Genomic DNA, 12888 nt, shown 5'->3' on the forward strand with positions numbered 1-12888 from the left:
TTTTTTAGTAGAGACGGGGTTTCACCGTGTCAGCCAGGATGGTCTCGATCTCCTGACCTCGTGATCCGCCCGTCTCGGCCTCCCAAAGTGCTGGGATTACAGGCTTGAGCCACCGCGCCCGGCCACAAAAATTCTAAAGTAGAAATTAGTTTATTATGCACTAGGAGTAGAAAAATACTCAGTATGTCTTGGGTAAGGAAGCAGAGGGAGAACTAGGAGATGAGATTAAGGAGAAAGTGTGATCTGCTCCTGCAGGGCCTTGCAAGCCAGGGTTGTATACCAGGGCGGTGAAAACATACAAGGAGGCTACTGGCAGGCTGCTGTGCAGCATGGTTTCTGTAGCAGGCAGAGAAGCAGCAGGGAGATGGCTTAGGAAGTTAAATGACTAAGATTGGATTGCATAACTGAGACCTGAACTGCAACCCGACTGACTGCAAACTCCTGGGTCTTAACCCCTGTGCTGTTCTTTTTTTTTTTTTTTTTTTTTTTGAGATGGAGTCTCGCTCTGTTGCCCAGGCTGGAGTGCAGTGGCCGGATCTCAGCTCACTGCAAGCTCCGCCTCCTGGGTTTACGCCATTCTCCTGCCTCAGCCTCCCAAGTAGCTGGGACTGCAGGCGCCTGCCACCTCACCTGGCTAGTTTTTTGTATTTTTTAGTAGAGACGGGGTTTCACCGTGTTAGCCAGGATGGTCTTGATCTCCTGACCTCGTGATCCACCCGTCTTGGCCTCCCAAAGTGCTGGGATTACAGGCTTGAGCCACCGCGCCCAGCCTGTTCTTTTTTTTTTTGAGACGAAGTCTCACTCTTGTCCCCTAGGCTAGAGTGCGATGGCATGATCTCGGCTCACTGCATGCACTCTGCCTCCCTGGTTCAAGTGATTCTCCAGCATCAGCCTCCTGAGTAGCTGGAATTACAGGTGCCCGCCACCACGCCCGGCTAATTTTTGTGTTTTTAGTAGAGATGGGGTTTCACCATGTTGGCCAAGTTGGTCTCGAACTCCTGATCTCAGGTGATCTGCTTGCCTTGGCCTCCCAAAGTGCTGGGATTACAGGTGTGAGCCACCACACCTGGACTGTGCTGTTCTTTTCTTATTGCCAGTTCCTGGAGGAGCATCTCTGACTTGTGCCAAAATTGAAAAGTTTTCCTTTAATGTCTGTCTGCCTTCCTAGGCCCCTGTGGGTGCAGTATCCTCAGGATGTGACCACCTTCAGTATAGATGATCAGTACTTGCTTGGTGAGACATGAGGACAGTTGGTGGTGGGTTGGCATTGGGCCAAGCAGCACTGCCGATGCCCAGGGAGGGACTAATGAGGCTGGTGGTGCAGAGGGCAGGCACTTTGGTGCTCCCTGTTCTGGGAACTAATCCCCCCTATTCAGAGTTGATTCTGGCATATTTTAGGGGATGCATTGCTGGTTCACCCTGTATCAGACTCTGGAGCCCATGGTGTCCAGGTCTATCTGCCTGGCCAAGGGGAGGTGAGTTAAGGAAGGGCATGGTGGGAAACGATGGTGGAAGCCTAAGGAGGCAAACAGGATGGACCCTGTGCACTGAGTGATCTGTATCTTACCTCTTTTGTCACCCACAGGTGTGGTATGACATTCAAAGCTACCAGAAGCATCATGGTCCCCAGACCCTGTACCTGCCTGTAACTCTAAGCAGTGTGAGTAAGCCTGGTCCGGCTGCCAGTTCCATCTCCCTGTAAATTTCCAGAAGGGGAGAGAATGTGTACCTTAGGGTCCAGTACCTACGTGGGCATACATGAGTAAGAGCAAAACATGCTGTGGGGCCCAAGGTTGGACAAGGGGGCAACTTCATCCTGGCATTGCTCTTGCCCTAGATCCCTGTGTTCCAGCGTGGAGGGACAATCGTGCCTCGATGGATGCGAGTGCGGCGGTCTTCAGAATGTATGAAGGATGACCCAATCACTCTCTTTGTTGCGCTTAGTCCTCAGGTAAGTGCATAGGCAGTGTGTCTCCTCAGCCATCTGCCTGCCTTCCTAGGACTCAGTTCCCTGGGGTTGTGCCCCTCACTCCCTCTTGGGCTCAGGCACTCACCTATCCCACTACTTGCTCAGGGTACAGCTCAAGGAGAGCTCTTTCTGGATGATGGGCACACGTTCAACTATCAGACTCGCCAAGAGTTCCTGCTGCGTCGATTCTTATTCTCTGGCAACACCCTTGTCTCTAGGTAATGGGGCACCCATTCTTCCTTGGCTGCCTTTGCTGGGGCCTGATCCTTGCGGGGGCTCCCAGTTCACTGTGCTCTTTTCTCACATCCTGACCTTGTTTTGGGTCTCCTCCTTCCTTCTGTTCTGATATTTTTTCCCCTGATGGACATCTGCTTTTGTCATCTCCAGCTCGGCAGACCCTGAAGGACACTTTGAGACACCAATCTGGATTGAGCGGGTGGTGATAATAGGGGCTGGAAAGCCAGCAGCTGTGGTACTCCAGACAAAAGGTGAGTGACCAATCTGGTCCCTAGGATAGGGGAAGGAGGGGAAGCCAGGGCAGGTTTAGGGATGCCCTTGCCTGTAGGAACGTAGTTACTACACTATAGCCCATTGGTATGACTATGGCACTCTTTCTTATTCCTCCTCCAGGATCTCCAGAAAGCCGCCTGTCCTTCCAGCATGACCCTGAGACCTCTGTGTTGGTCCTGCGCAAGCCTGGCATCAATGTGGCATCTGATTGGAGTATTCACCTGCGATAACCCAAGGGATGTTCTTGGTTAGGGGGAGGGAAGGGGAGCAGTAGTGCTGAGAGATATTCTTTCTTCTGCCTTGGAGTTCGGCCCTCCCCAGACTTCACTTAACGCTAGTCTAAGACCCAGATTCTGTCAACATTTGGGCAAGATGAGAGGGCTGACCATGGGCTCCAAATTCCTCTTGTGATCTCCTCACCTCTCCCACTCCGTTGATACCAACCCTTTCCCTTCATTCCCCCAACATCCTGTTGCTCCAACTGGAGCACATTCACTTATGAAGACCGAGAAACCACAGGGCCCTTGTCGCCCCTTCTCTTTCCCTTATTTAGGAGCCCTGAACACCCCCAAACTCTATCCATTCATGCCTCTTGTATGTTGATGCCATTTCTTGGAAGAAGATGAGGGCAATGAGTTAGGGCTCCTTTTCCCCTTCCCTCCTACCAGATTGCTCTCCCTCCTTTCATTTCTTCCTTCAGGCTCTACTCTGTCAGCCCTCCCCTTTTTATGCCCCACGGATACACTGGGACCACCCCTTACCTGGGACGGAATGAATGGTTCAAAGGAGTGAGGTTGCTAAAGAACATTCTTTTCCCTCTCGTTCTCTCCTTTTCCTCTCCCTGATTCCTTGTAGAGCTGCTGCAGTTCTGAGAGGGGCAGTTCTACCTCCTCTGTCCCTTGGCAGAAAGAAGTTTCCACACCTCTTAGGGATGGGCATTAAACTTCTTTTGCCCCCTTCTTGTCCCCTTTGAGGGGCAGTTAAGATGGAGAAATCAGTTGTGGTTTCATTGAAGAATGGTCACCTGTATTTATTGCTGGGCGAAGCCTGAGGGTGGGGGGAGATGATCATGTGTGCTCGGGGTTGGCTGGAAGCCCTGGGTTGGGGGTTGGGGGAGGAGTAATAGGGGAGTCAGGGTGAAAATTTGTGGGTATTTTTTTTACTTCCTCTTGGTTCCCAGCTGTGACACGTTTTGATAAAAGGAGAAACAATAAAGGGATAAACCATAAATCACTGGTGGTAGTCTGGATTCTAGTTCTAGCCTGAGCCACAGACCCTAGAGCCTAAAGACCTTACATTTTCTTTCTTTCTTTTTTTTTTTCTTTTTGAGACTGAGTCTCACTCTGTTGCCCAGGCTGGAATGCAGTGGCGCAATCTGGGCTCACTGCAACCTCTGCCTTCCAGGTTCAAGCATTTCTTGTGCCTCAGCCTCCTGAGTAGCTGGGACTACAGGCATGCGCCACCACGCCCAGCTAATTTCTGTATTTTTATTAGAGACTGGGTTTTACCATGTTGGCCAGGCTGGTCTGGAACTCCTGACCTCAGGTGATCCACCTACCTCAACCTCTCAAAGTGCTGGGATTATAGGAGTGAGCCACCGTGCCTGGCCTTTTTTTTTTTTTTTTTCTTTTTCTTTCCTTATTTTTTACTTTTTTATTTTTTTTTTAGACAGTCTCACTCTGTCGCCAGGCTGGAGTGCAGTGGTGTGATCTTGGCTCGTTGCAACCTCCGCCTCCCGCATTCAGGTAGTTCTCCCACCTCAGCCTCCCTCGTAGCTGGGATTACAGGCGCCTGCCACCGTGGCCAGCTTAATTTTTGTATTTTTAGTAGAGATAGGGTTTTGCCATGTTAGCCAGGCTGATCTTGAACTCCTGACCTCAGGTGATCTGCCCGCCTTGCCTCTCAAAGTGCTGGGATTACAGGCATGAGCCACCATGCCTGGCCATAGGCCTTACATTTTCATTTGGCTTCAGCATAAGCATCCTTTTTTTTGGTTTTTTTTTGAGATGGAGTCTCACTGTTGTTGCCCAGGGTGGAGTGCAGTGGCGTGATCTCAGCTCACTGCAACCTCTGCCTCCCAGGCTCAAGTGATTCTCCTGCCTCAGCCTCCTGAGTAGCTAGGACTACAGGCACCTGCCACCACGCCTGGCTGATTTTTGTATTTTTAGTAGAGATGGGGTTTCACCATGTTGGCCTGACTGGTCTCAAACTCCTGGCCTCAAGTGATTCACCTGCCTTGGCCTTCCAAAGTGCTGGAATAACATGGATGAGCCACTGTGCCCAGCCAGCATGAGCAACCTTGATTCAGCAAAATGAGCAAGTGCAAGCCTTCCTTGGGTTGCTAGGTATTTTCATAGAAGAGCCCAGCAAGGTCATCACATTTTAGTAGGCCTAGTTAGTAAGTGGTTATCAGAGCCAATGGAGTCCCTCTTGGATAGAAATAGCCGTAAGTTCAGATAGTTGTTTCTCAAATGAAAGGCTACTACTTTTGGGGGGTGTGGGGGGTTGAGACAGGGTCTCGTTCTACTGCTGAGGCTGGAGTGCTGGGAGTGCTGTGACATGATCCCGGCTCATTGTGACCTCCCAGGCTCCTAAAGTGCTGGGATTACAGGCATCAGCCACCATGCCCAACCTAAAGGCTTCTGCTTGTAGCTAACAGCACTTTGTAAAGTTTCCCATTGTTTTAGTGACAGGAAGTATACTGTTCCCCGTCTCCCCCTCATTTTGTAGACTGACCACAAGTCAGAGATTATTTTACCAGAAACTCTTTTTGGCGGGGGTTGGAGGGCTTTTTTTGAGACAGGGTCTCACCCAGTCACCCAGGCTGGAGTGCAGTGGCATGATCACGGCTCACCACAGCCTCAGCCGCCCACATCAGCCTCCCAAGTAGCTGGGACTGTAGGCCCACGCCACTACACCCGGCTAATTTTTGTGTTTTTTTGTAGAGACGGGGTTTTGCCTTGTTGCCGAGTTTGATCTGAAACTCCTGGGCTTCTAAAGTGCTAGGATTACAGTCATGAGCCACTGTGCCAGGCCCTTTTTTTTTTTTTAAAGGAAAAATGAGAAGGATGGCTTGTGCTTGTGAGGAGGAAGGGGATGCATTCCTGGAATTCCCCAGCTCAGGAACTATTTCCAATCAATTTCCTGGTAGTTAGAACACTTCCTTGGCACCCTTGTTGTCATCTGTTGAAGAAATGTGGGCCAGAGGAAACACTAGAGATGCCGGAATCGGGTGTCTAGAAAGGACACAAAACTGCCTTGTGGCAATGACATAATTTTTGTCAACTTTAGTTTCTTATCTATTTCAAAGTATTATAGTGAGAATTCCAGGAGGGACACCCAGAGGATCATGTGGTGGGCCTTAGATTTCATTCATTTGTGTAATGAGTATTGAGCAACTGCTGTTGGGTGGCGTGACTGATGGTTGGATGAATAAGGTGAAGATCTGGACAGCAGGACTGGCTTTCTCATGCAATTCCGTGATCGGGGGCGGGTCGCGAGGTAGGTGCCACGTGCACCTACCCGGGATTTTGACTGCCGTCCACGCGAGTTTGGCACGCCGGATGTGACGTCACCGCCCCGTGGTTCCCGGAGCCTGGCGGTGGGACCGGAAATCAAGTCTACAAGGGGGCACAGATGACCGGAAGCGTGCCCGGGCGGTGCTGCCAGCCCCGGCTAGGAGCTGGTAGGGGAGTGCGAGGAAGGCGGGACGCAGGGCGGAGCCGGTGCAGGGGCGGGGCCTGTGGGCAGGCGCCGGGGGTTGGGGCGGGAACCCTTCGTCCCCTCTAGACCCCGCCTGCTCGGGCGCGGGCGGCGGCGCGGCCATGAAGCTGAAGCTGAAGAACGTGTTTCTCGCCTACTTCCTGGTGTCGATCGCCGGCCTCCTCTACGCGCTGGTACAGCTCGGTGAGCGGGGCGGGGCGGGGGTGCGGCGGGCTGGCCCGTGGGCGCCCGCCGCCGTGCATCCCGCCCTGGGGATGAACCCCCGGCAAACACCATTCATCCGCTCGACCCTCCGGACAGCTCTGCGGCCGCAGGCGCACTCCCCTCTATAGAACGCACCGCGGCGGCCCGCCGCACCTCGGATGAAATCCAGACTCCTTCCCAGAGCCTGCAAGGCCCCGCATGATCCTGCTGCCGTCCGCCTCTCCCAACCCCATTTCCCACCCCTCTCCCTCGCTCTGCTGCAGCCAGACTGGCTTGCTGACAGTTTCTCGAAAACCCCAGGCTCATTGCTCTCTCAAGCGCTTAACTTGTTCCCTCTACTTGGGGTGCTTTTCTTCCAGTTCTTTCCGGGCTGCCTCTTTCTCATCCTTCAGGTCTTAGCTCAAATGTCACCTCCTCAGAGAGGCCTTCCCTGACTACCATAGCTAAAGATACCATTCTTATTCCATTCCCTTTTATTCTCTATCCTGATTATTTTTTTCATGACCCCATCACAGTTTGTAATAATGTTATTAATTTGTTTCTTTGCTTAGTGTCTGCTTCCTCCGCTAAACTGAAAGCTTGATGAGGGCAGGGACTGTGTCTGTTTTGTTCCCTGCTGTATCCTCAGCACCTAAGGCAGTGCCTCCTAGGAAGAGTATTCAATAAATATTTATCCTACAATGGAATCAATGAATTTAACAATGAGTCTTTGGTCACCCAGCCAAGGGAATGGATCGAACCCTGCCCCTTATGCAAAGATTTAGGGACAGTGCCACTGCGTTATCCTCAGGTATTTGAAAGACTATCCTAAAGGGGTTCTATAGTGTAATGGTTAGTTAGCACCTTGGACTCTGAAAAGACTGTCCTGCTTAAGGACATGAGCTTGTTATGAGTCCAGAAGGCAAAATTAGGACCAGCAAATAGAAAAGATGGAATCAGCTCAATATCCAACGTAAAATTGTAACAATGGAATTTATTAAAGTTGGAGAGGGTCTGCTGCTTGAGGCAGTGAGTTTCCCACACCAGAGGTGTAGAAAAGGCTACTAGGGAAGTCGTAAGGGGATACCTGCGTTGTCTAGGAATTAATGAGAAGATTATGGCCCTTTGGGATGCTGAACATTCTGTGGTTCTCTGCCCCCATCCTCTTTCCCCATTAATGCTTCCTGGGACCAGGCCAGCCATGTGACTGCCTTCCTCCCCTGCGGGCAGCAGCCGAGCAGCTACGGCAGAAGGATCTGAGGATTTCCCAGCTGCAAGCGGAACTCCGACGGCCACCCCCTGCCCCTGCCCAGCCCCCTGAACCCGAGGCCCTGCCTACTATCTATGTTGTTACCCCCACCTATGCCAGGTATGGGCTCTGGTACACCCAAGAGGTCTGCATTGTCCAATGAGTTGGAGTTGATGAGGAGTTTGGGGAGGCACTGGGCTAGGAGTTGTTCCTCAAACTAGGGCATGCCAAAGACAGGATAAATGAACCACATCTATACTAAAATATCTGTGGGAAAATAGTTCATTTTCAGGCGGGGCGCGGTGGCTCAAGCCTGTAATCCCAGCACTTTAGGAGGCCAAGGCGGGTGGGTCACCTGAGGTCGCGAGTTCGAAACCAGCGTGGCCAACATGGCAAAACCCCGTCTCTACTAAAAATACAAAATTAGCCAGGTGTGGTGGGGCATGCCTGTAATCCCAGCTACTTGGGAGGCGGAGGCAGGAGAATCCCTTGAACCTGAGAGGTGGAGGTTGCAGTGAGCTGAGATCACACTATTGCCCTCTAGCCTGGGCAACAAGAGTGAAACTCTATCTCAAAAACAAAACCAAAAAAAAAGAAAAAATAGTTATTTTTCTAGAAGGAAAATACAAAATTCCTACCAAATTATAAGACAGAACAATAACATTTCAAATAAATTTTGAGCTTGGCAGTGAATTAACTCTCTCTCCTTAGGGACCCTTTGGGGAGAAAGTTAAAACCCCCTGATTAAAGTTGAAAGGGCTTGTCTGGGCGCAGTGGCTCATGCCTGTAATCCCAGCACTTTGGGAGCCCGAGGCTGGTGGATCGCCTGAGCTCAGGAGTTTGACACCAGCCTGGGCAACATGGTGAAACTTTTGTCTCTATATTAAAAAAAAAAAAAAAAAAAGTTAGCTGGGCTTGGTGCTGCATGCCTGTAATCCCAGCTACTCTGGAGGCTGAGGTGGGAAGATTGCTTGAGCCTGGGAGGCGGAGGTTGCAGTGAGTGGAGATCATGCAACCTGGGCGACAGAGAGAGAGAGCCCATCTCAAAAAAAAAAAAAAAAAAAAAAAAGTTGAAAGCACTTGGCCTGATAGTCATCCTAGGGTCCAGAAATAGTTATACCAGCTGTTACTTACAGTGTGTTTACTCTCTACCAGGCACTGTGTTTAGTGATTTACATTTGCTTTTGTTTTAAATCAAAATGTAATTGGTTTTACTAATAAAACCAGTTGGGGAATGTGGTTTTTGGATCTGTAGCCATAAGGGTGTTAATACATCTTCTGGGAATCAGATGACTGTCCCATTCATGCACAGGAAGTTCTAGACCCCACCTGTGACATGCACACATACACACACACACCACCAGCCCTGGGACAGGCAGGTAGATCTGAAGGATAAAGAAGCACAGAAGAGCCAAGCCCCACGTTCCACGTTCCACATTCCACGTTCCACGTTCCACATTCCTGGTTTGTTCCTTTTTTTTTTTTTTCTTTTTTTCTCTCCCCACCTCCCCACCCTCCCGCCGAGATGGGGTCTTGCTCTGTTGCCCAGGCTGGAGTGCAGTGGCGTGATCTTGGCTCACTGCAACCTCTACCTCCCGTGTTGAAGCAATTCTCCTGCCTCAGCCCCCCGAGTACCTGGGATTACAAGCATGCGCCACCACGCCCGGCTAATTTTTTGTATCTTTAGTAGAGATGGGGTTTCACCATGTTGGCCAGGCTGGTCTGGAACTTCTGACTTCGTGATCTGCCCACTTCGTCCTCTCAAAGTGCTGGGATTACAGGCGTGAGCCACCATGCCTAGCCAGTAATTTTTTGTACTTTATTTTTGTATTTTATTTATTTTTTCTTTTTTGAGACGGAGTCTCGCTCTGTTGCCTAGGCTGGAGTGCAATGGCGCGATCTTGGCTCACTGCAAGCTCTGCCTCCTGTGTTCATGCCATTCTCCTGCCTCAGCCTCCCAAGTAGCTGAGACTACAGGTGCCCGTCACCATGCCTGGCTAATTTTTTGTATTTTTAGTAGAGATGGGGTTTCACCGTGTTAACCAGGATGGTCTTGATCTCCTGACCTCATGATCCGCCCACCTCGGCCTCCCAAAGTGCTGGGATTACAGGTGTGAGCCACTGTGCCCAGCTCTTATTTAATCTTTAAAACAACATTGTTATAAAGTACTGTTATTCCCATTTTACAGTTGAGGAAACTGAGGCTCAGGGAGATTGAGCTATTTTCCCGAGTTGTCTCACATAATAAGTTACAAAACTGGATTTCAAACCCAGATATACCTGATCCTAAAGCCTGTACCCTTAATTTTTTTTTTTGAGACAGAGTTTCGCTCTTGTTGCTCAGGCTAGAGTGCAGTGGCACAATCTCGGCTCACTACAACCTCTGCCTCCCGGGTTCAAGCGATTCTTCTGCCTCAGCCTCCTGAGTAGCTAGGATTACAGGCGCCTGTCACCATGCCTGGGTAATTTTTTGTATTTTTAGTAGAGACGGGGTTTCACCATGTTGGGCAGGCTGGTCTTGAACCTCTGACCTCAGGTGATCTGCCTACCTCGGCCTCCCAAAGTGCTGGGATTACAGGCATAAGCCACCATGCCTGGCTTTTTTTTTTTTTTTTTTTTTTAAGAGATGGAGTTTTGCTGTTATCGCCCAGGCTGGAGTGAAATGGCGCAATCTCAGCTCGCTCCAACCTCTGCCTTCCAGGTTCAAGTGATTCTCCTGCCTCAGCCTCCCAAGTAGCTGAGATTACTAAAGGCATGCGCCACTACACCCAGCAAATTTTTGTAGTTTTTTAGTAGAAATGGGGTTTCACCATATTAGCCAGGCTGGTCTGGAACTCCAGACCTTAGGTGATTCACCCGCCTCGACCTCCCAAAGTGTTATTACAGGCGTGAGCCATCACACCTGGCCCTGTGCCCTTAATTTATAGTCTACCACAGCCAGAACTCTGGGGTTGAGGTGGGTGATGGACATGGAGCAGAAGAACAGGGCAGGTGAGTGTTAGCATGAAGTTGACAGGCAAGAAAGAGGGAGTTTAGGCATTGGTTGGGAAAGGCCAAGGGAGATGCAGAAGCTGTCTGCCCTGGCTGGAGCGGGCACATGGTGCTTGCCCCTTTCCCTTGTGCTGCATCTCTCCACTACAGGCTGGTACAGAAGGCAGAGCTGGTACGGCTGTCCCAGACACTGAGCCTGGTGCCCCGGCTGCATTGGCTGCTGGTGGAGGATGCTGAGAGTCCCACCCCGCTGGTCTCAGGGCTGCTGGCTGCCTCTGGCCTCCTCTTCACACACCTGGTGGTCCTCACACCCAAAGCGCAGCGGCTTAGGGAGGGCGAGCCTGGCTGGGTTCATCCCCGTGGTGTTGAGCAGCGGAACAAGGCCCTGGACTGGCTCCGGGGCAGAGGAGGTGCTGTGGGTGGGGAGAAGGACCCACCACCACCAGGGACCCAAGGAGTCGTGTACTTTGCTGACGATGACAACACCTACAGCCGGGAGCTGTTTGAGGAGGTGAGCACCAGGATGGGGAGGGGCAAGAGACCAGGTGCGGCCAGCTTTGTTACCTTCGTTAGCAGTGTTGCCATTGGCTGCTGGGTGAGGGGCTGGAAGCAGTGGGGCAGAGTGAGCCAGGTGGCTCTTTCTGCTGATCCCTTCCCTGGACCACCCCTCTGTTTCTTCTCTCCTGACCTCCATTAGATGCGCTGGACCCGTGGTGTTTCAGTGTGGCCTGTGGGGCTGGTGGGCGGCCTGCGATTTGAGGGCCCTCAGGTACAGGACGGCCGGGTAGTAGGCTTCCACACAGCATGGGAGCCCAACAGGCCCTTCCCTGTGGATATGGCTGGATTTGCTGTGGCCCTGCCCTTGCTGTTAGCTAAGCCCAATGCCCAGTTTGATTCCACTGCTCCCCGGGGCCACCTGGAGAGCAGTCTTCTGAGCCACCTTGTGGATCCCAAGGACCTGGAGCCACGGGCTGCCAACTGCACTCGGGTAAGAGAATGCAGGTGGGCATAGAAACCTGGCTCTGGGATGGACAGGTGATGGGGGAGGTACAGTGAGACCCTGGGAATGGGTAGTTTAATCAGGAGGGCCTCTCCAGACCTCTGATCAGCCTTGCTGACTCTACTGAAGGGGAAGCTGGGAACCAGCGGGGGAAAGTGGTCCCTGTCACTCTGCCCTGAGTTCTGGAAACCCATGTGGCACAGAGAGGATAAAGGAATAAGGCCCCGTTTTTTGTTTTTTTTTTTGAGACGGAGTCTTGCTCTGTCGCCCAGGCTGGAGTGCAGTGGCACAATCTCGGCTCACTGCAAGCTCCGCCTCCTGGGTTTACACCATTTTCCTGCCTCAGGCGCCCGCCACCACGCCCAGCAAATTTTTTGTATTTTTAGTAGTGACGGGGTTTCACGGTGTTAGCCAGGATGGTTTCGATCTCCTGACCTCGTGATCCACCCACCTCGGCCTCCCAAAAGTGTTGGGATCACAGGCATGAGCCACTGCGCCCAGCCAAGGCCCCACTTTAGAGGCACTAAGTCTTCCTCCACCCTGCCCTTTACACTTTGAAGCCTACACTGTATATTTGATAGGGTTAGAGAATCCATTCCAGGCTGAGAGTCTCAGAGGCCTGGCTACAGCTGGGCCTGGCTCTCACTGCATCCCTGCTGGCGCAGGTACTGGTGTGGCATACACGGACAGAGAAGCCCAAGATGAAGCAGGAGGAGCAGCTGCAGCGGCAGGGCCGGGGCTCAGACCCAGCAATTGAGGTGTGATGGCGGCCCCACCCCAACTACCACCTCTTTTCAGCACAGACCTTGTGGGACTGGGCCCCAGGCCTGCCCAGGATGTGGTTTTCCAAGTCCTGATCCCTTGGAGCCAGAAGTGGCCCCTCTGCTCCTCCAGGCCCAGGGCATGGTCCTGCTGCTTCAACCCTCCCCCAGCCTGCCATGTGGCACTGCCCACAGGCTGGGGACAAGCAGCCCTTGTATTGAGCCAGGTTGGCCCTGTCTAGGGTGGAACAAAAGGACCCAGGAGGGAGGGCAGCTGACTAACTGGGTAACTTATTGGGGCTGGGCATGCACTGGGGGGCTAGAGGAGCTGGGCTGGACCCTCCCCACCTGAGCATGCTGACCCCTTTCCTACCTCCAGAATAAAGAATCTCAACCCGGAAGGGCCTCTTGTTTTTCTTTGCTTCTTACATTGGGTTCTTGCTTTCTGATCCTTACAGATGTGGGCTCCTATTCCTGCACAGGTCGAGCCAGGGTCCAAACT

At 51.9% G+C, this 12888-nt stretch overlaps 2 protein-coding genes across 4 annotated transcripts in view; both read left to right on the forward strand.

Annotated features, from left to right (window-relative positions):
- GANAB (glucosidase II alpha subunit) overlaps positions 1–3709 on the forward strand; it is a 21828-nt gene extending 18119 nt beyond the window's left edge. The window contains exons 11-17 of the mRNA XM_025355770.1: positions 1139–1233; positions 1399–1475; positions 1586–1660; positions 1838–1951; positions 2075–2187; positions 2357–2457; positions 2600–3709. Of these exons, the coding sequence (XP_025211555.1) occupies positions 1139–1233; positions 1399–1475; positions 1586–1660; positions 1838–1951; positions 2075–2187; positions 2357–2457; positions 2600–2709 (685 nt within the window). The 3' untranslated portion in view covers positions 2710–3709. The remainder of the gene's footprint in view (positions 1–1138; positions 1234–1398; positions 1476–1585; positions 1661–1837; positions 1952–2074; positions 2188–2356; positions 2458–2599) is intronic.
- Positions 3710–6082: 2373 nt separating this feature from the next.
- On the forward strand, positions 6083–12787 carry B3GAT3 (beta-1,3-glucuronyltransferase 3). 3 transcript variants are annotated; one of them, XM_025355405.1, is made up of 6 exons: positions 6083–6385; positions 6958–7196; positions 7580–7754; positions 10776–11136; positions 11323–11613; positions 12291–12787. In XM_025355405.1, exons 2-6 carry the CDS (start codon positions 7136–7138, stop codon positions 12387–12389), a joined length of 987 nt encoding a protein of 328 aa, XP_025211190.1. In that variant the 5' UTR covers positions 6083–6385; positions 6958–7135; the 3' UTR covers positions 12390–12787. The 3 variants fall into 3 exon arrangements, with proteins under 3 accessions (XP_025211190.1, XP_025211188.1, XP_025211189.1); XM_025355403.1 differs by lacking the exon at positions 6958–7196 and having other exon boundaries at positions 11874–12787; XM_025355404.1 differs by lacking the exon at positions 6958–7196.
- The last annotated feature ends 101 nt before the right edge of the window (positions 12788–12888 follow it).

Source organism: Theropithecus gelada, chromosome 14 (assembly GCF_003255815.1).
Source record: "Theropithecus gelada isolate Dixy chromosome 14, Tgel_1.0, whole genome shotgun sequence".
Taxonomy (NCBI): Eukaryota; Metazoa; Chordata; class Mammalia; order Primates; family Cercopithecidae; genus Theropithecus; species Theropithecus gelada.

What these genes read in the sequence shown, in the direction of transcription:
- B3GAT3 (XM_025355403.1), top strand. Translation starts at nt 6,304, where the DNA reads ATGAAGCTGAAGCTGAAGAACGTGTTTCTCGCCTACTTCCTGGTGTCG. An exon ending in CTACGCGCTGGTACAGCTCG is followed by an intron (nt 6,386 to 7,579) that starts GTGAGCGGGGCG and finishes TCCTGGGACCAG; the next exon opens with GCCAGCCATGTGACTGCCTT. An exon ending in GGGCTGCCAACTGCACTCGG is followed by an intron (nt 11,614 to 11,873) that starts GTAAGAGAATGC and finishes TTTTTTTTTGAG; the next exon opens with ACGGAGTCTTGCTCTGTCGC.